The sequence below is a fragment of the Ictalurus punctatus genome, chromosome 16 (genome assembly GCF_001660625.3).
Source record: "Ictalurus punctatus breed USDA103 chromosome 16, Coco_2.0, whole genome shotgun sequence".
Lineage (NCBI taxonomy): Eukaryota > Metazoa > Chordata > Actinopteri > Siluriformes > Ictaluridae > Ictalurus > Ictalurus punctatus.
In genome coordinates, this window is record NC_030431.2 from 17,409,859 (window position 1) to 17,436,841 (window position 26,983).

The window sequence follows — 26,983 nt, forward strand, 5'->3', positions numbered from 1 at the left end:
CTAAAATCCAAATATAATTGGACAACATTTGTTTCTAGGTACTGTCATTTTGCAGCAGTCAACAAAAATAAATTAGATTTATTACAAGAAACTTCAACTCCTGGATGTCACAGTTTGGAGGTGTCTTTCCTGCCCTCATATATTCACTAAGCCTGCTACCGAACTGATGAGTTATTTCTGGTTTGTCCGAGCATAGAAATCAGCAAACTGTGCTCGGGGCTCCAGGACTGTTGGGGATTTTTCTCTGGTTTATAATACACAGAAATTTTGAGGTTATGGTGTGGAATGGGCTTGACAGGTTTTTTTTTTTTTTTTCAAAGGTTTGTTGAAAAGCCCTGTATGTTTCTTCAGTTTTGAGTCTGAATTTTCCACATCTGGTCTCCCGCACAAGGAAAAAAGTTAATATTTTCCCACACAAAGGTTCTGCCAATGTCCTTCTTCACTCCCCAGTCAATCTTGTCACACCATATTTTTAGATTGCAATCAGATGTTCGAGCATAGTTGAAGAGCCCTTGAGGGAAAGTTCCTGTATGTGTAGCTGCCAGCAAGTCCAAATGTCTCTGAAATTAGATCTTGCTTACTACTGCTTACTGATGGGCAAATAAACAAAAGTTGCTGCAGCTGTTTACTTACTGACTGATGGTTGCAGTGGCTGATTGTTGGTTGCATTAAAGGTTATACATACAATATGAATAATTATAATTTATGTACAGAATGAAGCACAAAGTGCCTCATTAGACATCTTTGGCCTTTGATGCCTAAGCAGTGTGATAGATCTAACCTCTGTCCATGCCCTTCCGTTACAGGTGTCTCTCAGGTACCACTGCCGTCTGTATAATGAATGGCGTCAGACTAATCAAAGGGTGGTGCTTCTGCTTCCCACGTCCTGCGGTGATTCACTGGGAAATCCGTCAGTGACAGGCCTGCTGAGCATAAAACGACCGTCCAAAGAATCTATAGTGTGACCACATTTTTCAGTCTACATAAACTCTAATAGAGTGCACAGAGGATTGTCCTGAGAGGATGGGCCAAGGACTGTGAGAAGAAACAGTGCCACTGATGACACTCATGATTCTCCTGTTTAATTCTAAAAAGGCTACTGAGGAACTGTGGATGCATTTCAGAGCTTTGAAGGAAACCAGCTGCCTGTAGACTTGATGTTAGCAAGTTGCTAACCTTAGCTGTGGAGGGACGTTAAGGACTATTTAATACGTTTCGTCTTCTGATTACTCAACAGTATGGACCCATACCTTTTCTGTTTTGTCTTTGGACTTATATCTACATAAATATATATATTTGGGATGTTGACAAATGTCCATTAACATCCTACTGAGGTTTTATTTTCAAGCTCCTGTATAGTAAATCTGCTAAGTAGACACTTTCAGTTATTTATGACTCTAACGTTCTCACTTTCTGACATTCTTGGTTTTTTTTTTTTGTTTGTTTTGTTTTTTAAAGCACACATTATTTGTTTCTCTCTGTGAAAAGGAGACTTTGAAATTTGTAAATGGAATACATGTAATGTTTTTACATAAGGCTTCCCCAATCATGGAATCTGCAATATAAATGATTTTCCTGCTTTGTCCATTGTAAATTCATAAGTTATTATTTGCAACTTGTCATTTGTTTTGAAGTACCTCAGGCTCAGTAAAAGAAAAAGAAAAACCCTGTCAGGAGACATTTTTCATTAACCTTAAAGCATTTGTGATGGTTTCAAATGTTTTTTTATATTAATGTTCTGGTAATAAATGTAATAACATTTACATATAGTAGGTTAACATATAGTTCATAACATTTACATATAGTAGGTTAGATTCTAGAACTATAAATCCTTATTTATCATTTAAACTGTAGTTAAACACTACAGAAACTGTTTTCCCCCACCATTTGATCAGATGTGTATGGGTGCATCACCTAATGATTAGCAACATTGACAGCTCATTAACAATGCTAGTGCTTTAAAGACCAGATGTTTCTGTATAAAATGCTAAAATGATATCTAGATGCAGTTTTTCTCACATCCACAGACCGAAACCGAGGAAGAACTGAGTAATAAAAATCATTTCAGTTTCTATGAGGGAGTGAAATGGGTAGCTAAGCATGTTTCTAGTTTTGCTAGCTAACTGACATCGCTGACTGCCTCAGACTGCCTGAGTCAAACTGACCTGAAAAAAAACAACCACCACCAGCAGATAAAGGGGCATTTAAAAAAATCTGTCAGCATGAGAAGACCAACAGCGTTCTCATTGTTGAGCAGTGTTACTAAGAAGCTGTTTAAAAATTTATAATAATAATAATAATAATAATAATAATAATAATAATAATAATAATAATAATAATAAGGGCCTTGTTCCTTTTCTGTGGTTGGACTGCATTCAGTCATCCAAAAAACTTCCAAAAAATTCATCCTGAATGACTATGTCTATTAATCTTTATAATTATTCCGTATGTTAGAGATTAAACACCATTGTAGCTGTGCTAGCAATGTCCTCCTGTGACGTCAGCGCAGCACACAACTGCTAACTTCTCAGAGAAATAATGCAAATACAGCTAAGTGCAATATAAACGATTTATTATTAGTTTCTTTATATAAAGATTTTTTTTGTATGACCTTCTGTACAGGGAACAAAGTTCCTTTGTCCTCATGGCACTCTTAAAGCAGAGCTATTCCAACCTTAAATGAAAAATGGAGAAACTGTTGAATGAAGTAAGCAGAATGGATTTTAATTAGACTACATTTAATGTAAAGTATTAAAAAATATATATTACTAATGTTTAATAAAAGGGCTTAGATTATGGCTTTTTCTTTGGCTATAAACAGAAGAGCGCCTGCAGCGTTGTTAGAGTTCAGAAGAAATGTATGGTAACAGTTGTTAGAACGTGAAACACGGAATGAAAAACGGGCAACAAAACGACAGTTAGGGAAAGCAATCTAGAAAATTTAACAGATGTATACGGGCCTCTGCCAACAAAACGAATACCACTCTCTCAGTGCATATGAAAGCAGCGGCTTTTTCCTTCATAGGAATTCAATTCAATTATATTTTATTTGTGCAGCACTTTTTTAATAACATACACCATCACAAAGCGACTTTATAGAAAACCAGATGTAGATTTATTTCCAGATCCCTAATGCGCAAGCCAGAAGCGCCAGTGGTGAAGAACACCTCGGAGATGACTTGATGAACCCTTGAGAGGAACTCGACTCAAAGAGAAAACTCGTGCTCTTCATTAATCATAAATAAACACTCTTCTACAACTGAACACTCTAAAGTCTAAACAGTACCAAGTGTGTTAAAAGGTTGCTAAACATGTGCATCATCTTTATACAAGCTTAGTTTCTTTTAAAATTGAAACGTTTTATTTGAAAAAGCCTGTCAAAACATTGTTCTCAGACCTTTTGCTTCACTGGTAAGCATTGCTTCATATAACATTCTGCCCTGCCCACTTTAAAAACCTTAGACTAGTGTAGCAACAATGTAAGATCAGTTACTGTGATTGGCTGTAAAAACTTAAAGGGCTGTGACGCTCCAACCTTATCTGGCCTATTTTAGCTGACTTCACCCTACTTATACATAAGTGCTTAATGTGTTCAAATGCATTCTTATTCAATTTTCCACCATGAAAGTAAGTACAAGATGAAAACTGATGACCTTTTTAACATAATTAAATTTTAACTGCTTTCTACATGAATCCGTTCCATTAAGTCATGCTTTACCTCAACCATGAGCAATCATATGAATCCTGCAAAGAGTCACCGCCTAAAGTGCAGTTTCAACTAATTATCACCTATCGAAGATTATCTTGTTTTCTCTATGCCGTTTCCATAATCAGAATTCAACACAAACTCAAAAACCAGCACTGGTTCCCAAATCCAAACGTGTGCTTTGAAATCACTAATGAGGCCCTCATGGAGGAAAACAGACGTCCTTCATTAAACTCGGGAATGTGCCACCTGCTCCTATCAGCTGCAGTGCAATGTGTCCAGTCCATTAAAAGAAGTGTGTTGGGGATTCAGCTCCAGCCAGATTGAAATGTTTTGAATCTTTCTTCCTGTCACTGACTCACTTTATTTGCAAATATGTGCCCTTGAAACAAGGTCAGACAGCATAATGATTAAACTTTATGGCAAAACATGATATGGACACATCCTGAATACGCTTTTAAAATAATTTGTACCTTGGTTTCTTCATTGCAAATTCAGCTCTTTTTTTTTTTTTTTTTTACATTATGCAAGCTCGGTATAATACAAAACTAATTAGTTCATTAGTCACTAGTGTTAAAGAAATACTTCACAGCAATGAACTGACCATGACAACTCTGTTCCAACAAGAGTTCAAATTGGTTCAACAATAGAAAATGGTGTTCAGTAATGCAAGTTCTCTCTGGAAGGAATTTGCTTATTGTGCTATATTTAAAAAAGCCATTGCATTAAATCAATACATAATTTAGCTCGGAAATATTTCAACCATACCAGGGTCATGTTCCCAAATATTTTAACACCACACAAACCATAACAGAAACAGATCTTGGCTTCATCATGGTCTACATCTCCCTGATGCAATCCTAAATCAACAAATTCTTGAGATATCGCACAAGAATCTCATACAGACCAACGGGACAGACGTTAAGTTCTCAGACAGAAAACACAACCCCACCACTTAGTGGTCTAGCACAAGGTCCTTTATGTTTAGTGGTGCGTTTTATTACTCATGAAATTACAGCCACCATTGAATCTTCACAAACCAGCAGACGAACTCACACTTAGCAATTGTAAAATTATTTACCCAAAGCTAAAACATGAGAGAATGACATACTTGGAGTGCACTCATCTTCCAAACAGAAATAAATTCAAGAGAGACATTTTGTCTATAGAATTTAGACATTTTTGGGAGGAGTGGGGAAAAAAAGCAGACTAGATAGAAAATACAACAAAATTTTATTTTTCCTTACAAAGTGTAAAGGTTAGAGCAAAAGCATGCAAGTGACATGAAAGACAACCCACAATTCTACTCAAGGTTAAGCTGAAAATCAATTCAAAATATAGGCATAAGACTATTCAAGAGTTAAATAGATAAGATGGACAAACTGGCATAAAATAAGCAAGTCCACCCAAGGCTAATTCTTAAGAGGTAATTAGATAATAAGTGACACCATTACACTCCACTGCCTTAATGTCTCATCATAATGAGAGATAGTGTAGCCAATTTACAGACTGCTTACATAACCTGCTGGCAAAGTACAGTAGAAAGTCATTATGCTAGCCCCTACTTTTCTTCTCAAACTTGTCAGTTAAACATATTTGGACAGGGAGTTTTTCCTTGGTGTAAGTTGGCATGCTGGCATATTGTCAAGAATAGAAAAACTGGCACTGCATATACTGATTAACCAAGATTCAAAAGAAAAGAACCCGATGTAACAAATGCGACTCCAGACTGCCACCTTGTGGTGCTTTGCAGTTCAAACAGTCTGGGATTTCACAGACTAACAATATGAATTTATCCAGCAGCCCTCTCTTCCAAAATAATATTTGAAACAGCAGTCCGTTTTTAACTTGTGTGTGAATTTAATCTACATTCCGTTATAGACAACTTGTCTGGCTAAAAACTACAAAACTGGTATAAAATTATAACTTTTCTATAAAGAGACCCTTAAAATACTATGTTTAAAAAAAAAAAAAAAAAAAAAAAAAAAAAAAGATACACAATTAAGGTAAAATCACAGCACCTGGAGGACTTAATTTTGCTAAAGCTGCCTACTTGTCACTGAGCTCAATCTCACTACAGTCCTCCACTGATCGCTAAATTTTGGTTCACAGAAAAACAGTTGTGAAGCATTTTTTAAAATCAATTCACGTACAAAATAAAAATAGAAATGTACCAAAAAAGGTTTACAATCCATTAAAATAATAAAAAAAAAATTTTCACTTAGATTATTATACACAAGCGATACAAAAATAGTTCTGAGGTGGTTGTAGAGTTGGCAGCTGAACCTGGCTGTAGTGGAAGAGTTAGGTGGTACGTAGTGTTACTGCTCTCACATGATCAAGCAGCCTCTCTTGGCACCCTCTCTTGGTAGTTCTCCCTGTCAAGACATTAGGGTAAAAGATCATTATATTTCAGAAGTGAAGCCAAAAATTTCTTCAGGCATGAAAAAACACCAGACTTACCAGTGACTAAAATTACCGATCACCTTGAAAATAAAACAGATGAAGCGATACGTTTTGTTTATTCTTTCAGAAAATGTTCAATGCAGAACAGGGGGGCGGTCCATAAAATATGGTATTCATCTTGGCGTTCCAAATTTTCCACACAGAACTGGGATTTTTATCCTGCAGTCTTACTTGTGGACTGTTTACATTTTCTTTCATCAGATTGTGGGCAAATAATTCATTAATCTTCAGTGTGTTATCCTGGTCAGGGTTGTGCATATGGAGACTATCTTGAAAAGTCTGGGCTTGCAGCAAACACACAGATTTATGAACAGGCACAGATTTATGCTCATTTACACCCAAGACCATTTAGCATAGTCACTTGTAGTGCCATGGTTTTTGAGAAGACACACACATGGACTTGGAGAGAATATGCAAAACTCCACCCCCAGACAGTAACCAGAGCTCAGGATTGAACCAGGGAGCCTGGAACTGTAAAGTCGCAATTCTACCCCCACTGCAGCATCTTCAAACAAAGTAAAACTGGGCAAAAATGTTCTTGTGAACACGGCCATGCTCTAGTAATGACCAACATGGTTTCTTAGTGGCATCATGCTAGTCACTTCATCTCACCTGCTGGAGGAAGAGTTCTTCCTCAAAGGCCTCCACTCCCTCATCATCTTCCTCTGCTACTGTGGCAGTCTTGAACACGGTGCTCCTTACAGCAACTTCCTGCAAACAGCATGGCACAGACTCTGATGGACTCTAGGTATACTGGATTACTCCTTACAAACCAAACAATGGCAGCCAGGGCATTAGTTCCTCGGAGCATGATTTCTTACCTCTCCTTCTGGGTTGGTCAGGGCCACCTTGATGTTCTCGCCAGTGCCCCAGGAGCTCTGGTTCTTCCAGATGAGGTCAGTGGGAGGGCTGGAGCTCACACCTGCGTTAGATGCCCAGATCTACAACAGACAGCATTGCACTTAAAAAGCTAGGCAAAAATTTCAGAAATAGACAGTTGCATAAACTACAATTCAGATGAGATTATTAGTAAATTAACTATTCCATGAACATTAAAAGGCAAAGCTAAGCACTCACAGTGACTTTCTGTCCAGCCTTCAGGACATATTTGGGAGTGAACTTGTAGGTAGCTGAAGTTTCTCCAATAACCCTGGTCAGTTCAAACCCTACCATTGCCTGGTCCTACAAAAGCCCATAGATAAGAATTACAAAATGCATGAAATAAAAAATTAATAAACAAACTGTTTTCCCCATGGTCTCTTACCTGATCGGAGTTGTTGTGCAGCCGGATAAACTTGCCGTCCACGTCAAGCTCGTCGATACAGATGTTGCCAGTGGCAGAAGCTGAGTGGGCGATGCTGACGCTGCTGCTGGCCTCAGACTCCTCCACATCTACACGCTTCCTCTTCCCACGTGTAGTGCGAACGCTACGGCTAGACGAGGCTCGAGACACAGTCACACGAGACGAGGGGCTGGGAGAAAGCTTTAACCTAAAGAAGAGAGCATTGACGAAAAGTAATTTTATATTTATTTATTTTATAAGTTCATGTTTGGTGGCGCTGAGCCGGTCACACTAGCATCTCGGAAACATTTTGCATAAACAAAGTGCATTTTACCTTTCCTCCTCGCCCTCCAGCAGCTTTCTATAGGCATTGATCTCCATGTCCAAGGCCAGTTTGACATCCAGCAGCTGTTCATAGTCTTCCAGCTGCTGCTGCATCTTGGCTCGGATCTCGGAGATCTCGCGCTCTTTATCGGCCAGCATCCTGCGGCTCAGATCCTTCTCTTGAGACAAAGCAGCCTCCAGTTCACTGATGCGATCTTGCCAGCCTCGTGTCTATTCAAACAAATACAAAGACATGAGAGGGGAAGAACACAGAGCAATGTGGAAAGACACTAGAATTGCCAACTAAAACTCATACCCTATGAGCAGTGACCATTATGCAGCCTGCCTGTAAACACATTCCTGACTTCTCCATCTTTCATCTACCTTCCTTGTCCTCACTGTTCTTCTGTCCACTCTTCTGTTTATCTGCTCCTGTTTCACTCCTCTTACTGTGAAGCTGCTGTCTCTCTTCCCTGCCTAGTACATTAAACCTTACACTGCTGAAGCACATTACACACATTAAAGTGAGGTTCCTTTATTTAAAATCAGTCAAGTTGTTTATTTATATTCGTTATACATTTTAGCCCACCAAGCAGAAGTCAGCCCTTTTGTTGAAGCAACATATGGCTTGCAAGTTGCTTTTGATGAAGGAGTGGCAGCTCTGTCCTGAGCCAATTTCAGGGTCAGAAAAAGGAAATGTAGGCAAAAAGATTAATACTACATAGATGAGTTACATGGCAGTGTTGCAAAATTGGTAGTTTTCTAAGACGAAGTTCACACTACACGACTTGCTCTCGTGTAATCAGGACGCATGTAATTGTTGTGGTGTCACACTACATCATTGCTCGGCAACAGGGGGGTCACACTACATGATCTGGCAACTACACGGTCACCCGATGACTATCTGGTTTCAAAACTACGTTTTGTCATGAAAACACGCGCAAAAAGTGATGGATATATGACACGAAAACCATGCATGAAACAGGAGTTGTTTATTTGAAGATGAACGGAAGACAAACAAGTGGGTGAAAGAATGGATTAGCACACACGGGCAGCAGGGATTGTATGTGCTACAGAGAGTTGAAGGCGAGTTTATAAAAAAAAAAAAAAAAAAAAAAAAAAAAAAAAAAAATCTTTGCGGGTTTCTCTTCCTCACGGTGACCTCGCCCCATGCCTTGCCCTCTCATTGGCTGTAGCTCGTCGCTGCAATCACTGCCAGTGATGACACTTTTCATGCCTCAATGAAATATCTGGAGTTCACACAATGATTGACGAGTGCGACTTAAAATCGTGTAGTGTGAACTAGGCTTAAGGCATTTTTAAAATCACTTGACTGTCAGAAGCACTTTCATATTACAGACTGCACCTTTAAAACGCAGATCTCAGCTTGCCATAAATATGATGGCATTAAGAGGGAAAATGGCACCAATATGAAAACACGTCAAAAAATTTGGTTCACTGCCTGCCATCTTCAGTCACATACCCAAAAGAATGTCAACCTAGCGATCAAGCAAAAACGCTACAGGTCCTTATATGTCCAAATTTTAAGCGAAAAGGTCTAGTTAACATAACGTACTACTTCAGAGGTCATGCTTCTTAAATCAACTTGAAGAACGCAAGTATTAGCTATATGTAGTCCTCTTTGGGCACTGTCTAATGCTCTCAGACAGATTGATCTGACAAGACTAACAGACCTTTGTGAATTTTAACTGTCTGCATCAGCTGTGCATACTAAACAGGAAGTTCTTTCAAGCTGCAGAAGAGAGACACTGTTGCGCACTTTGCACCAATGATGTCGCACACTATCTTTTGCCAAAAAAAATTTTAAATCCCTCTCACTACCATTGCGTTACCAATCATTAAAAAAAAAAAAAAAAGAAACAAAAAAGAAATAAAATAAATTTAAATCGTTTTAAAATTTTCTGATCAATAGAACATAGGGTGTAAATGTCCCAGCAGGAACAGCTGGAGTGTGTTTAAGAGAATGCATACCTCCTTCTGCAGGCTGGCCAGCTGAGCTGCCAGACTCTCAACCCTCAAAGCAGACTCCTTCAGCTCTTCCCGTGCCATGCTTGCTGAACTGCTGTTCATCTCTGAAGACAGGCGTATGTTCTCCAGCTGAAAACACACACAGGACAGCTCAATACGACCAGAGCGTTGGAAGGGAGCTTGAACTTAATGCAAAGAGGAACTAAAATTGGAAGGTCTTCTGAGAGGCTGGAAGGAAGTGCAACACTGGCACCGCTGATGCTGAGAGAGGTGTTAAAGCAAGAACAAAAATCAGCAGGGCAAATTTAGTACCAGGACACACAACATTTACTATAGTAAAAAAATAAAAAATAAAAAAATAAAAACAGCCTGCATAATATGATCCATAAACAGTATGTATGTGCATACACAATTATTTTTTGGTTTCTTAAAATTTGTAAGTTAACTAAGAAATCTATTATCTTAACAGATTTATAAGTTATTTAACCATGTTGACATTTAAAAAGAATCACTGTAGAGTCAGATTCATTACATGTTTACAAAATAGAAAGAAAAAAAGAAGAATAGGGGGAAAAAATCCTTTCAGGGTTGAGCAAGACTAAAGTGGAAATGCTTTAAGTGCTCATCACTTCTGCTGCATGCAAGCACTGTGCAACACCCTGGACATCCTTTATTGCATTCAACTAAAAATTCCCCTAAACTCACTGTTTATCTGTTCATTGCTAAATAATCACATCATAAAGGACTTTCTTAGTCTGTGAGCATTTAAAAATCCTTTATGATAATCCTTTGGGAATGTGTGCCCAAGTGTTAGAAGGTTTTAAGGTCATGTTACTTGTACATCGCTCTCAGCAACTTTGTACATACCGTCCTTTTATTTACTTGTAGATTGCTTGTTCTAATAAATCCTGCACACAGCTCTTTATAAACTCATGGAGTAATTAACGAGTTTCACCTTGGCCACGTAGGTCTGCTCCATCTCTTCCTTGTAGAGTTTGACTTGATCGTCATGCTGCTGCCTCATGTCTGCCAGGGCCTGAGCCAGCTTGAACTCGTACTCCATCTGGCGACCAGAGTCCACTTCCACCACCCGGGTCTCATGCCTGCGCCGGGTGTCCTTAATTTCCTGTGAATCAGGTGAGCAGAATAAAAAAGTGAGCTTGCATATTTCAAGCACTATAATAAAAAATATATAATAATATTTTAATTTAAAAAAAAAGTTTAAAAAGTGAGTCAATAAAAATGGGGTAAGAGCCAGGCAGAGCGTGATGTAGGACTATTCTAAACCATGCATGTTCAGACGTGACTATTCCTTTACTTGGTCTTCGAGAACAGCTTCTGTATTTAAGGTGGTGTACCCAGGATCAGCAGGTAGAATCATATTTGTGCCTACTTATTTTCAATGTTATTTATTTATTTTTTTTGAAAACTTGCATATACCTCATATGAGACAGCACTCTACAATGCAGGGATTTAAACTTGATTTGCCAGGTCATGTTGCTGCAATGACACCAACAGCGAAACTAAAAGATATCTTATCGTAAAGAATTTCACTTTAAATTCATTGTAACTTCGCCAGTTGGAATACACAGGAAATGCAAGTTCTTTAGAAGGTGGTCAAAAGCAAAAAAATTTGTCCCACCCAGGGTAGGAAATTATCCACACTACTTTTTTTTTTTTTTTTTAATCTTCTGACACTGTTCTGATTCTTTACACTACCGTGTACTTCCCTCTGAAAGCAAAATAAAACGGTGTCTACCAATACATTTTCTTTTGCTACAGCTGCATGGTTATGGGTCAACACCACAGTGTGTGGGCGGTTACAATCTGTTAACTCCTTTCAATCCATTTAGTTGATAGATATCTGTTGGCAGCACAGGTCCAGGACCTTGAGCAAACTGATTGCCGCTACTACTATTATTCAAGGGAAGATGGTATCAGCAGTACACTACAACTGTATGTCAGACTGAGCTCATGTAGAACTGCAATGAAAGTCTGAACTATTATGATTCTTGGTTTAGTTCAGCACCACCTTTTGACTGAAGAAGGGAAAAAAAAAGACTGGACAATAATTGCATAACTTTCAAAATATTAAGCAATAAATAATGAACATTATGCTAATGGATTGGGGGGGGGGGGGGGGGGGCTTGAAAAGGGGAGAGGGGAAGAAAAAGGGTTTCCCAGATATTTGAACCAAATTCCATGAGTGGCGATTGTGTCATTACCTCCTCAAACATGTTTTTGCGGAACTCGAGCTCCTCCATCAGGCTCTGGCAGCGGTTCTCCGCATCCACCCTCAGCAGAGTCTCATCTCCCAGCTGCTTCTTAGCAGCAATCAGTCCTGCCTCCAGCTAAACATGCAGAAGTGAAAGTGCCATTAGCTGAGAGAGCTTGTGTGCCTGTACATTATTATATTTGCTACAGAAGGAGAAAAGTTAAAAAGTGGCAGGTGTACCTCCTGGATCTGGGCTTGCAGATCTGCTAGCATGGCCTCCAGGCCTTTCTTCTCAGAGCAGGCCGTGGCCAGACTAGCCTCCTTAGTGTTCAATAACGCCTCCACATCCTTCAGCCGGGCCTGACAGCCAGCCAGGTCAGCATCCTTTTTAGCATAACTACAACCATAAATACACAGTGCATCAGTATCTTAAGACACGATGGCACATTTACTAAACAAAACCACCAGCTGCAGAATGGAACTTTAGGAAAGTTAAGGATAGGTGAGAACAGTCGGTCAAAGGTGAAGGTCTGACGATCTAAAAGAAACAAGGCACGCCATGATAATTGACTTAAAGTATTACGTTTCACTCAGTGTAAGAAGGGAATTTGATTTGGCAACTAGGGGAGTATTTGATGGAGGGAAAAAATCGTAACTGGCATCAAACCATGCAATCATTTTAAATAATCAACATATTTTCTTGTTACAAATCAAAAAGAGAGAGGAGCAGCCATAACTCCCAACCAACCTTAAGATCAGATTCTGTACTCACAGATAAGCATATTGCCACCTGGTCCAATAGGAAAATGTTCATCAAAAGTATTTCCTGATGTTCTAATGTTGAACATTAAGAAGCCATCTAAGCAAAATGTTCATGCATGCTTTTACAAAGCTGGTAATAAAAATCAGGAAAAAGTAATTTAAAATGGGATAAGTTTAATTAATTCCATTCCTTCCACTCAAACATTAAAATGTCATTATTTAAAAAGGCATCGCTGACTCAAAAGTGATCTGTCCAACCATGTCTGACAGAGGAATCCATTCATAAAACACTAGGACAGCTTACTCATTCCAGACAAGTTATGTGAATGAAAGAATTCTCATACAAAACTCTACTCATGGACTGACAGGAAATGGGATTCTTGGCTACATATTTGTGGCACTCCTTCCTCAACATTTGTTTCAGTAAATACATTTCCAATGAGGCTATTCACATGAAATCTTGTGTCTTGGTATTAACTCAAGAAATCCAAACATTAAAAGTCCATAAATGAAGTTTTGTAATAAAGAGAAATGACAAAAGGGGGGGCACTGGACAATAATTGCATTACTTTCAAAATATTCGAACACCTTGATTTTTCCCCCCCCATTCATTCCATTTATTGTTCCTTCAATTATATCAAGTCTGCCAATACAATGTGATGAAAAACAGCCCGACAGCATGATGCTTCCACCTCCAAACTTCACTGTTGGTATAGTGTATTACAGTGATGCACGGTGCCATTTCTTCTCCAAACAAGGTGTGCAGTATTACAACCAAAATGTTTAATTTTGCTCTCGTCTGATCAAACTACACTCTCCCAGAATTTCATTGGCTTGTCCACATTGGTAGCAGCAAACTAAATGAGCTTCGACATGCCTCTTCTTTAGTAAGGGAGTCTTGTGGGGTGAGCGTGAGCAGTGGAGTGCATTGCCTATTGTTTTCTCTGCGACGATGGTACCTGCTGCCTTCAAGGGTCTCTGGAGCTCTTTCCGAGTGGTCCCTGGCTCTTCTGACTACACTTCTGACTCCCTGGTCAGAAATCTTGTGAGGAGCTCCTGTGCGTGGCCGGTTGATGGAGAGATGATGCGCCCACTTGAAAATAAATGGCCCCAATGGTGCTTACTGGAGGATTCAGAAGTTTTGAAATACGTCTGTCTCTGATTCCATAAATATGTTCTGCAACAATAAGGTTGCGAAGGTCTTGGGAGAGCTCTTTGCTTTTACCCATCATGAGATGTTGCTTGTGTGAAACCTTGTTAACGTAAAAGCCTTTTTATAGACCAGCAATTTACAAACCCAGCTGAAATAAATTTGCACAGATAGGAGGTATAATTACTTATGGATTTCAGCTGGTTCCTTACCTTGGAAAGCTGCTGGCTTTTTTTTTTTTAAGCATTCAATACCCCCCCCCCCATGTTATTCCACTTTATTACACAACTATTTTGTTGCGAATTCTTTATATTTTCAGATTTATTGAGTTAATACTGATGTCTGGTTATAATTTAATGTGAATAGCGTCATCGGAAATACATTGGGGGGGAGGGACGACGACGACCAGATATTCTAATATGACCATGTTGGGAATATGTGCCTTGTTTTAAGTCATGCATTATTTATATATATATATATATATATATATATATATATATATATATATATATATATATATATATATATATATATATATATATATATATATATATATATATATATATATATATATATATATAGTGAGGGAAAAAAGTATTTGATCCCCTGCTGATTTTGTACGTTTGCCCTCTGACAAAGAAATGATCAGTCTATAATTTTAATGGTAGATTTATTTGAACAGTGAGAGACAGAATAACAAAAAAAAATCCAGAAAAACGCATGTCAAAAATTTTATAAATTAATTTGCATTTTAATGAGGGAAAAAAGTATTTGACCCCCTCTCAATCAGAAAGATTTTTGGCTCCCAGGTGCCTTTTATACAGGTAACGAGCTGAGATTAGGAGCACACTGTTAAAGGGAGTGCTCCTAATATCAGTTTGTTACCTGTATAAAAGACACCTGTCCACAGAAGCAATCAATCAATCAGGTTCCAAACTCTCCACCATGGCCAAGACCAAAGAGCTCTCCAAGGATGTCAGGGACAAGATTGTAGACCTACACAAGTCTGGAATGGGCTACAAGACCATTGCCAAGCAGCTTGGTGAGAAGGGGACAACAGTTGGTGCGATTATTCGCAAATGGAAGAAGCACAAAAGAACTGTCAATCTCCCTCGGCCTGGGGCTCCATGCAAGATCTCACCTCGTGGAGTTGCAGTGATCATGAGAACAGTGAGGAATAAGCCCAGAACTACACGGGAGGATCTTGTCAATGACCTCAAGGCAGCTGGGACCATAGTCACCAAGAAAACAATTGGTAACACACTACGCCGTGAAGGACTGAAATCCTGCAGCGCGCGCAAGGTCCGCTGCTCAAGAAAGCACATGTACATGCCCGTCTGAAGTTTGCCAATGAACATCTGAATGATTCAGAGGACAACTGGGTGAAAGTGTTGGTCAGATGAGACCAAAATGGAGCTCTTTGGCATCAACTCAACTCGCCGTGTTTGGAGGAGGAGGAATGCTGCCTATGACCCCTGGAACACCATCTCCACCGTCAAACATGGAGGTGGAAACATTATGCTTTGGGTGGGTTTTTCTGCTAAGGGGACAGGACAACTTCACCGCATCAAAGGGACGATGGACGGGGCCATGTACTGTCAAATCTTGGGTGAAAACCTCCTTCCCTCAGACAGGGCATTGAAAATGGGTCGTGGATGGGTATTCCAGCATGACAATGACCCAAAACACACGGCCAAGGCAACAAAGGAGTGGCTCGAGAAGAAGCACATTAAGGTCCTGGAGTGACCTAGGCAGTCTCCAGACCTAAATCCCATAGAAAATCTGTGGAGAGAGCTGAAGGTTCGAGTTGCCAAACGTCAGCCTCGAAACCTTAATGATTTGGAGAAGATCTGCAAAGAGGAGTGGGACAAAATCCCTCCTGAGATGTGTGCAAACCTGGTGGCCAACTACAAGAAACGTCTGACCTCTGTGATTGCCAACAAGGGTTTTTAAACCAAGTACTAAGTCATGTTTTGCAGAGGGGGTCAAATACTTATTTCCCTCATTAAAATGCAAATCAATTTATAACATTTTTGACATGTGTTTTTCTGGATTTTTTTGTTGTTATTCTTTCTCTCACTGTTCAAATACAACTACCATTAAAATTATAGACTGATCATTTCTTTGTCAGTGGGCAAACATACAAAATCAGCAGGGGATCAAATACTTTTTTCCCCCTCACTGTATAACTGATATATATATATATATATATATATATATAAAAAACTTCAGTGTCAAATCTACCCTTACATGTGACTTTATACAAAACAAGTGAGTTAAACTGCCTCTACTATGCCATTTTAAAAAGGTTCCCAATTTTGTTTTGGAGGCCTCCTACTATAGGTTTACATGCATCTAAGGTTTTTTTAAATAAAAAAAAAAAAAAAAACCACCACACACAGCAACAATTCTCTCATAATATACACCATCACCTTTACTCACAGTGTCTGAAACGGTCCAATCAAGGATCCGGTATCTCCAAAACCTCTCCTTTACAAGAGCCTACTCTGCTCTGATTGGTCAAATAGCCCAGTTAGTTGTGATTGGTCTACACCTTACAGCACGTGTCGGAAACAAAACACCCATTACCATATCGGAATTTCAGCTCCAGAGGCTTCCTCAGCAGTAAAATGACAGGAACACAACAAAAAGGTTAAACTGCTGTGATATTGTAAAAATGAATTTTAACCACAGACTTTTCACATCCTCATCCCTTGGAAGTGCATGCGAAGTGGATTTGCTTTTGCAACAGAGAACACAGTGTCTTTGACATAGCGACAACAATGGCGCATTCAACTTCGGCTGCATGTAACCGATCGGCAAGAGTTGCTGCTAGCAGTCTGGGGAGGAGCTGAAAACGGAGCCGACAAGTCGGACACTTTCTGATTCTTGTAATCACACTCGCACAGTGTTTGCTTTCTTTATCGCCGACGAAGTGTTGTTCACAGGCAACCAGTGAAGACCATAGGCAGGAATTATGCAAATGTGTTACAAACCAACATAGGTTTGAGCAGGAAGTAATGCTTGAATTACTGATTCAAAATCAGTTCTTTCTTTTGGGAGACAATAACTATTTGCCGTGAACTGATCTTTGAAACTGTACAGACCTTTTACAATCAAACAGATAGATTACACATTACATGAAATGTTAAGATCAGTAAAAGTATAATAGGAGCACTAATCTTTAATTTGAGTCTATTCATAGCATAAATGATTATTTTTTTTAAAAAGTAAATGGCTTTTGCAGTGTTCTGTGCAGGAATGTGATTATGAGCCGTTATAGGAAATAGGAGGTATAAAGCAAGCTGATTATTTTCTAATAGCAGCAGTGGTTCACTCCACTTATACATCAAACTGATTTGCCAACAATTATAATTTCTTATTTATTAAAGGAGTTTTTTTTTTTTTTTTTTTTTAAACATTTAATTTCATGGAATGTCCACAATAGGTAGCTCCTCTCATCATTTATGTTGCATAGATACAATGTATTAATTAGCATACTGATACAGACCTGTGGTTTGCATTTAAATTTACTCATTTGGCAGACACTTTTATCCAAAGGGACTTATAATTGAGCTGAGGAGTTGAGGATTAAGGGTCGTGTTCAAGGACCCAAGAGCAGCAGCTCAACAGTACCGGGAATTGAACTCACGACTTCTGAGCTGTAATCTAGAGCCCTAACTGCTGAGGGACCACTATAATGTTTGCCTTGCACCCAGCAATATGGTCAGAGCTGATGGCATAGAAAACTAAAAAAAAAAAAAAAAAAAAAAAAAAAAAACAAAAACACCACACCCCACCTTCTGATCCATCGGCATCAAGAAATGTAACAAAGAAATGTGTCTGGATTGGTATGAGAACGTCAAGCCTGCACTGGCCCTCAAACAGCTCTCGCCATAAATACTTGACTAATCACCACACATTACGAAACATGCTTGTGTCAGACAGATCCAATCCTAGCACATGACTGGTAAATGATTTCACAGACCTGCTGTTTTAGAGGACTGACCTGAGAAGCTAAAGGGCGTTGTCCTTGTGTGTGCGTGTACATACACAGGAGTACGTGAGGTGGGGATTGAAGCATGAGGTACAGATGGGTAAAGAATCACTGAGTGAGACAAAAATGTATGGCATGTCAGGAATTTGGAATACAGCTGAAAGCTCATTGCTTGGGAGTGGGAAGAGAACTCAAACACCTTTTCATGCCATCAACACCAACAAATATAGCAGCAAAAATTGTCAATTTTGCCATACTGCTTAATTAAAAATAACCAATTCACTTAAAATGCATATTTTTCCCCCAGACATGAATCTCTGATCGCATTCATCAAAGTAAAGCTTTTCTCCATGTCAATAGAAGCTTCATATAACAAACTACTTATTGGATACAAGTTGTCATTTTTAAGCTCACTTTCACAAGACAAACACATTGCCTACACACTGAACAATTTACATTTACGAGCAATCACGACACCCATACAAAACAATAAACCCCAACATCACACCACTTGTGTGTTTTATGACACCGTACGGCAAGATAATTCTGGTTTATTCCTGTTAAGACCGACAGCCTGGTGTTAAGGATGTTGAACTTTTTTCAGTGGTAATGTTAGAGCAGAGGAAAGCTGTGCTCTGGGATTAAGTGTGAACAACTGAATTTTCTCTCAGAACTCAGACAGCACGGCCTACTTACTAATCACAATGACTGAATTTAAGCCCATAGTACAGATTTTACTCCCCCCACTCCCTTTCTGTGAAAACCTGTGGGATTTCATTGCCAAAAACTAGTGAGCAGACTTGATTCGCTGGCATGCTGCACTAAATTGACTGCATACTTTCCCTTAAAGATTCTTCAGATGTCTCCCAGGGGAACCTTTAAGTGACATAATAAAAATTTTTTGGTGAACTGTCATCATTTACTCACCCTCATATTGTTCAAATCTGTATGACTGACTTTCTTCTGTTGAACATAAAGTTTTTTTTGAGAAATGTCTTTTTTTGGGGGTCAATACAATGGGCTCCAAAACTGTTTTGTTCCAAACATTCCTCAAAATATCTTCTTTTGTGTTCCTGAGAAGAAAGAAATGCATACAGGTTTGGAATGACAAAGGTGAGTAAATGATAATTTTCATTTTTGGGTGAACTACCCCTTTAAGGGTTCAATGCATAAACCAGCAACTGTGCTTTGTCCTTTCAGAAAGGGTTCCAGGAACCTTTAACTGATCCAAAAAACTCGAGCATACTATAAGTTTTACCAACACACACGTGTTTAACAACATTTCATTAAACAATGATGTCTGATGGTGAATGTTTAGACCTTTACACAGCTGTTTTACGGGATAAGAATATTCATCTTATTGCTGTTTATATTTGGATGATCAGTATCTAGACATAATTTTAAGGCAGTATTTATCTGGGTAGCTGAATGCATGGAGATTTTATTTTATTCTACTGAAAAGTAAAGTCTTAACTATGCCCGACTTAATATCACTCTAGTGCCGATATGGCACAGAGCATGATTAGCTAACCGTGTAACATCCCCCCCCCCCCCCAAAAAAGAAAAGAAAAAGCACTGAGCACGGTATCTAAGTCCAGAACACTTTGCCATGCTCACGTGGAAATTCCATGGGAATGGTTTACAAATGGCCAAAGCAAATGTTAACAGTTAGTAAGGGAGAAGGGGAAGACCCATCAAAGATTTTCACAACAACTTAAATATTCCTCAAAATGATAGTTATTTAAATTGACAACATACACAGCCTACTGCTTGTGTATGTTTTCCCAAAATACAAGGTCCACCTGTTACTAAATGGACACTTGGGGCAGCCTCATCAACAAACAACCCTGACTTAACTCCATAAAGCTTTGGGTAGCAAATGCATCCTCTCTGCTCAACCTGGACAAAGGAACACTTCAGTAGGAAATGGACAGCTGGGCTTAGACAGCAGACCCATAAGAAACATGGTCTCCCAGCTGTCATGTCACTCAAACCTAAGGGACATAATGGCCAAAAAGCTGCACTCATTTAACCATATGGAAAATGACGATGTAATCCAGTCGATTTTTCTACATACTGAATCCAGATGCATGGAGTTCTCTATCCGGCACGCATTGTATTGTAGAATGCTCAGAGTTGAATGATTTATTCAGAGGCCACTACACACACACACACACACACACCCTCCTCTTAGGAGGACACTGCACACATGCAGATGCGGGTGATGCAAATAAAGAGAGTCTGTCTGACTTCCTTTGGAACAGATGGTAAGAGGGTTCTTTTTTGTTTCACTCAATCAATTGACGCTCTCTCCCTCACCGGTTTATGTTATTCAGTCAATCCACCTTCTCAGGCTCAAAAAGGCATTAGTAAAACTGGCATACATGGTTTTGATTTTCAGAATTCTTTCAAAAAGACAATTCACTTGGAATTTCCTGTACCAACCAAGTCAAATAGTTTCCATAAGCACTTATCCAGGGTTAGCTCTTATGGTCCACTAAAGACAATATGGGGGAAAGTTACTATGGGAATGGCTCTATAAGATGAAGGAGATGATTACACATACACTCTATAAAGCTGACTCGAAGGCAGGGCAGTGGACTGAAAAGCCAAAATTTGTCAAGTTTGATTAAAGATTTTCCTCATTAATATTGAATGTTGTAGCACTAAAAAAAAAAAAAAAAGCCTGTGGTATACTTTTTTTAAATTCATTTAAATGTGTACACTAGCATATGCATAGCCTTTCAAATTATACTCCTTTTGAAAGGCAGGCTTACACGGGCGGTCGATGCATGCGCATCACAACTACCTGCAGTACCCCTCCCGGCCTACAAGAGTCAGTACAGAGCAGGTCTTCTGGTGTGAAGGACAACAACGATTAGCACCCATATACAAATCCTGATACTCCAAGACTAGAATTATACAAATGCAGGTACTTTCTAAACTGCACTTATTTCTGTCTCATCCACTTATCCAATTTTTTGAATCAATAGCCAAGGGTCACTGTTGCCACCTTGTGGAACAACTAAATAGTGCAAAAGAATTAAACGTGCACGTGCGACCGGGTTAGAAAAAATCTGGCGGCACACGTACTCTGCTGATGACGAAATTTGCATCGCACGTAAAGTGAAGTATACTTTTGGCTTTACACACATTACGCTTTGTAGACTAGGAACCACATGATTCAGCCATTAAGCTTAAAGCCCAGCACAGGACAATGCAATTACACAAGAGTGGTTTGTTAAGGTTAGTTTTACTTCAGCAACCCAAAAACTGAACCAACATAGCAAATCCAAACAAGCTCAAATAGTAGAACATTAATGAACCCAGAAATAACTGAGGACACATCATATAATATGAAACAAAAATGGTTTAACAATCAACATTTCAAAAACATTGGCTCAAAAACTTCATACAACATCCTTAAATTGAACCAGTGTCTAAATCAGGGTTTTTAAAAAAATATGAAGGCCCATGCAAACCTGGCCGTTTTAGTTCCCAGAACTCAGCCCTGCTCTGTATTCAACATTTTTAAACCATTATAGGTGTACGACAGTCCAAAATAAGTTACAGACAGCTGATTAGAGACTTCAGCTTGGCAACCAACTGATCTAAGAGCATGAGTGTCTAATAAAGCCACTAACAAGGGAAGGCACAAGACCATTTCACAGACAAAGCACAAGACCTCAATCTACTTCCAATTCAGGATCACATTTCTGGGACAAGGTTAATGCTTAGCGATTGGCCTAATGAATGGGGTTTCCAGTTGTAGAGAAAGCAGCATATGGCCTTGACACTGGCTGAAGCACCACTCTGACATGTTCTCCATGACTGATGACCACTCAAACACACACAAACTGGCCTTCATACTGATTACTGAATCATTTTGCCTAGGTGATGCATAAATGACATATGACTAGCTGTGACTACATGTGCATCAAACAAAGCTGGCAGATACTCATACTAGCATCATTCAGAGCATGTAAACCACACATCAGGTGTGGAAACTCATTATATTGGAAAAATATTTTTCACTTCAGTGGTAGACTTATTCAACACTAAAGTGCAAAAAAAAAAAAAGTCAAAATAATGTGCTTCATGTTTCTAAAACAATAAATTACTAAAATCAACACTAACCATTTATAAAACTTCAGTCAGCCTTAATGTGTATTGAGATGTAGTTACATATGCAAAATAGCTCCAAGTATACATGATGCCATTTGAATAAGCAAAAGGTCTTTGTGCATCCTGATGGGGTACGTTGCAATCATAAGTCTTGATGCAGTGCCCTCGTTCTTCAGGACCCAGTCCTACATCATATAGTTGGTTTACCAATTACACATTTTCTTCACTTACACAGGTAATTAAAACAGGTCTGCTGAAAGGATATTATATGATTTTTCTGTTTTTGTAATTTCTCAGCTCTACACCTAAATAGCCATGGTAAATATTTCACGATTTAATTGTGATATCAATGCACTGAGTTTTATTGGAGTGAGATTTTATTTATTTTTTTAAAAGTGAATTAAGTATTGTGCAAGTCAGGACAATTTTTAATATTTACAAATGACCAATGTAAATAAAATTAATAAATATTTACCATGGCAGCTTATCACAGTTTGTGTCAGTTTGCCAGATAAAAGCAGAAAGGATTACCCATCATGAGTATTGTGCATGTTTTTTTTTTTAATTTATATGCCTTGCATTCTAATGTCAAGAGCTTAACTACTACTTACATGGATGGACTTAAACCTAAATATTAAAAAAAATATATATAAACAACCACCAAGAATGACTAGAAAACTTATATTTTGCATACAGGATGAGTGTAGACAGCAATCAATGATCAGAGATGTTTTTGACTGCTCTCTCAAAATGTCTTCAAACAAAGTCAGAAATGAATTAGTTTTTCCCCTTACAAAAAGGGCTTAATTTTTTATTTTATTTTATATTTATTTATTTATATTTATATATATATATATATATATATATATATATATATATATATATATATATATATATATATATATATATATACACATTTTTTTATACACACACACATACTCTCAAACAACAGTATTCGAGTAAATACAAAATCAATAAATAAAGGAGGCAGACATTCAGAAACAAGCAGGCACTTTGCTTCCCTCTAATTAGCCACAGACACCAGTGTGTAATGAGAGGGATATGTCCCAGCCTTGTCCACAACAGATTGAAAAGCATGAAAACAGCACCAGTTAAAAACTTCTCAATCCTTGTGCAGGACACACTTACTTTAAGACGGACGTAATATTTTAAACGACCAACCATGAACACATCTGTTTTTGTTGAACAGTAAGCACACACAAAACCAGTTCTCATGCCTGGGGATGCACATACCAGCAGGTGAGAGAGATCAGGGGTAAATACAACATGAACGGAGCAACAGTAACTGAATTCACCTACTTTTTATTTATTTTATTTTTGTTGACAGTTGATGACAGTCAACTGATTTCTCCACAGGGTCCAAATGACCCGAAGCTGTTTAATAAAAGATATGAAGCACCAAGAAGTGGGCTACATTACTCATTTTAATGCTCACCAAAAAATGGGCCAAGCACATACATAAAGTTTAATGTTGATATATGTTAATATAGCTCCACGTTAAGTACAGTGCAAGTAGAACACCAGGGTTAAAATAACAAACAAAACCACGTGTCAAGAATAATTGTCTTTTTTTTTTTTTTTTTAAAAAGGGAAAAACTGTCGCTTCGTGCTTAGCGTCCCATTCCGACCAGTTTGAGGCTGAAGGTAGTTTCCCCTCCCCCACAGCAAGCAAAGGTGTGGCGCTTGGGATAAGTCCGAACTTCACCCGGCCATTACGCGGATATGAAACTAATATCCTGTGAAAGTGCTAAATAACGCCTGCGTTCAAACCGCGCCATAAATCACTGGCACTCCAATTACCTCCTCACTCCAGTGCCATGCCAGTGTACTCTGTCCGTCTACTAGGTTTGATTTGAACTCTCCTGTCAGATCAGAGCAGACGCCTGCGTTACAGTAAGACGCCAACATTAGTAACCGCTGAGCGGCCATTCCTGAGGAGTTACAAATGGCGGGCCGTTTTGAAACAATGTCGCAAGCACGAGGAGGAAATTGTATTCATTGACTTAAATAAATAAATAAATAAACAAAAACACACAGACAAACACGTGTGCACGAGCAGAAACGACAATGAAGGTCACTCACTTTTGCAGGAGTTGTTCATGCTCGGTTCGGAGTTTCCCCAGCTCGATCTGCAGCCTGGCCCGCTCTTTAGCCGTGTCGTCCAGAGAGCGCCGCGCGTCCGCCAGCTCGGTCTCATACAGAGACTTCAGGCCGGTCAGCTCCCGGCTCCGCACCTCTTCCTTTTCAGAAATCTGCAAATGGAGAACGCTATTCTCGGACTCTAGACTCCGGACTTTGTCGATGTAAACAGCCAGGCGGTCGTTGAGGTGGCTCAGCTCCTCTTTTTCCTGCAGTCTGGTGATCCTCGTGGGGCTCAGAGGAGTGCCGCCGCCGCCGGTGCCGCTGCTCGCCCGGGTGCTTATTCTTTGGCCGGCCGGGGTGGAAGTGGCGGTCGCCATTGTAAACTAAAAAAAGATGGAATAAAGTAAAATATCCTTAGGTTTTGATTGGACTACGTGAGGTGTTTCGACGCTGGAAATTTCGTCTCAGAATGCTAAATATTTCGGCTAGCACCACGCCGGAAAAACGATTAGGAATATGGTTATATATAGCCAAGTGGTCGATAGATAAGGGCCCAGAGCAACGTAAATTAGCGTAAATAATTATACAGAAACGAGAAATAAACGTTAAGTCATCCTATATTCAAAACAGCACCTGGAAGACGCACAAGCGAACACAATAATAAACTAATAAAAACCACAGAGCTAACACAAATACCTTACTTTGTCTTCCAAACGAATGAAAGAATGGGCTAGACGAATATGGCCGCTTATCAGTATGCGGCGGTCACGTGTCATAGACAGACCAATCACAAACCCCGACGCAGCACAACGTTTTCAACCGAGACAAAATTCAAATAATTTGGAATGCAGTTTGCTTTGCGCCAATAATGCTGAAGCTACAGCACGTGGTACACAGACTAGGAGAAGGCACATATTACACATTCTCTGATTTATTGTTGATTATCAGTCGGACTTGGACTGCAGGTGTTGAAGTTAACTTAAAAAAAGTAGCCTAATACACATTTTTCCTCACTGCAAATTTTGTGACTTGTTTTGTTAATTTTTTTCACATTTTCCACCACTTTTATGAATATGATCTCTATTTTTTTCATTAGGTTTCATTTATACTCTGTTAAATGTAGTATAATAAAATTAATTAATTATACTTATTTATGTAAATAATTTTCATAAATAACTTTTAATATGTTAAGTTTTCATAAATAATGAAGCCTTTATGCCTTGTTAAAGTAAACAAAACAAAAACTGGACTGGTTTTACACACAGATTAAACCTGAGATTTGGCAAAATCGGAAGTCCTTGTGTGTGTGTGTGTGTGTGTGTGTGTGTGTGTGTCTAAAAAGTTGGAGAAGTATGCAGCATTTCAGATTTAAAATATTTCACCCCAGGCCTCAGTCTAAAGCACATCCTTGCAACTACTTTTAAATCAATACACATGTCTCTTAGAGAAACAGTGTAATGGTTTGCCTGAGTGGTGCTTATTACAATTTCCTGATAGTATATGTGCATTTGAAGACAGTTCAGTTTAAGTGTAATGTTAAGGGATAATCAATGCATACAATTGCATTGATGATAGTTAAGCAAATATCAGTGTGTATAATATGTGAGAATAGTAACCACTCACTCTCTCTCACTCTCTCTCTCACTCACTCTCTCTCTCTCTCTCTCTCTCTCTCTCTCTCTCTCTCTCTCTCTCTCTCTCTCTCTCTCTCTCTCTCTCTCTCTCTCTCTCTCTCTCTCTCTCTCTCTCTCTCTCTCTCTCTCTCTCTCTCTCTCTCTCTCTCTCTCTCTCTCTCTCTCACTCACTCACTCACTCACTCACTCACTCACTCACAGAGTTAAACTGTTTCTATCATAGCTATGTGGTCCACCTGCCCCCAAACCAACATACCGTTCAATCCTGGGTAATTACTACCTACTACAGTACTCTGTGTTTACATAGATCTTTTTGGTGAGTTGTCACTATTTTCTGCACTACAAATTAGTGCAGAACATTCCATGTGTATACAGCCATGAGACATGAGTTCAAAGCCCTGGATAAGGGTGTCTGCCAAATCCCATACATGTAACATACATGTAAATTTACATTTATGGCATTTGGCAGAAAACCCTTATCTGGAATAACTTACATTTATCTAATTTCAGACAACCAAACATCAGTGGCAGCATGGCAGTGCTGGGATTTGAACTCACAACCTTCCAATCAGTAGTCCAGTGTTTTAAAGGGATAGTTCACCCAAAATTTTAAATTCTTTCATCAATTACTCACCCTCATGTCGTTCTAAACCCATAACACTTTTGTCCATCTTCGGAACACATATGAAGACATTTTTTATGAATCCTGGGAGATTTCTGTCCCTCTTTTTACAGTCCAGTAACCAAAACTTTAAAGCTCCAAAAACTTCATCAAGGCATCATAAAAGTAATCCATGTGACTCCAGTGGTTTTCTTGCATTTTTTGTCCTCTCTCACTTCAACACAACACACATGCATTGTGGTTCTCTCGTGAATGCACATCGGAGATCTATGCAGAAGTGAAGATATTTTCCACGCACAAAGCATCCGTATCGCTTCATAAAATTGGGATTAAACCACTGGAGTCACATGTGCTCCGTGCTCCTTGTGTTTTGTCTGCATGTTTGTTAATAAAGACATTGCTCCTGTGCTTACTTCCTGTATATAGTCCCGTGTTGTTACATCCAGGCTGATTGGCATTTCCAAATTGTCCGTAGTATGCAACTGTGTGCCGTGCAATGGGTTGGAACCCAGTCCAAGGTGTCCCTCTTGTGCCCCACATTCCCTGTCATAGGTTCCAGCCTCTCCAATGACCCTGTGTAGGATTAACAAGGAAAATGGATGGATTAT

The 26,983-nt window shown here is 39.0% G+C and overlaps 2 protein-coding genes across 4 annotated transcripts in view; one reads left to right on the top strand and one right to left on the bottom strand.

Annotated features, from left to right (window-relative positions):
• Positions 1-1,582, top strand: part of marchf3 (E3 ubiquitin-protein ligase MARCHF3) — a 28,337-nt gene extending 26,755 nt beyond the window's left edge. For both annotated transcript variants that reach the window (XM_017490054.3, XM_017490055.3), the window contains exon 5: positions 807-1,582. In XM_017490054.3, coding sequence (XP_017345543.1) covers positions 807-965 — 159 coding nt within the window. In that variant the 3' untranslated portion in view covers positions 966-1,582. The remainder of the gene's footprint in view (positions 1-806) is intronic.
• Positions 1,583-4,922: 3,340 nt separating this feature from the next.
• On the bottom strand, positions 4,923-24,909 carry lmnb1 (lamin B1). Of its 2 annotated transcripts, none has more exons than XM_017489838.3 (12): positions 24,821-24,909; positions 24,120-24,502; positions 12,223-12,379; positions 11,993-12,118; positions 10,723-10,893; positions 9,771-9,896; positions 7,789-8,009; positions 7,437-7,662; positions 7,250-7,354; positions 6,994-7,113; positions 6,785-6,883; positions 4,923-6,084 (listed from the first exon to the last, which is right to left on the bottom strand). In XM_017489838.3, the coding sequence occupies exons 1-12, from the start codon at positions 24,893-24,895 to the stop codon at positions 6,037-6,039; spliced, it is 1,857 nt and encodes a 618-aa protein (XP_017345327.2). In that variant the 5' UTR covers positions 24,896-24,909; the 3' UTR covers positions 4,923-6,036. The 2 variants fall into 2 exon arrangements, with proteins under 2 accessions (XP_017345327.2, XP_017345330.1); XM_017489841.3 differs by having other exon boundaries at positions 24,816-24,853.
• Positions 24,910-26,983: the final 2,074 nt, after the last annotated feature.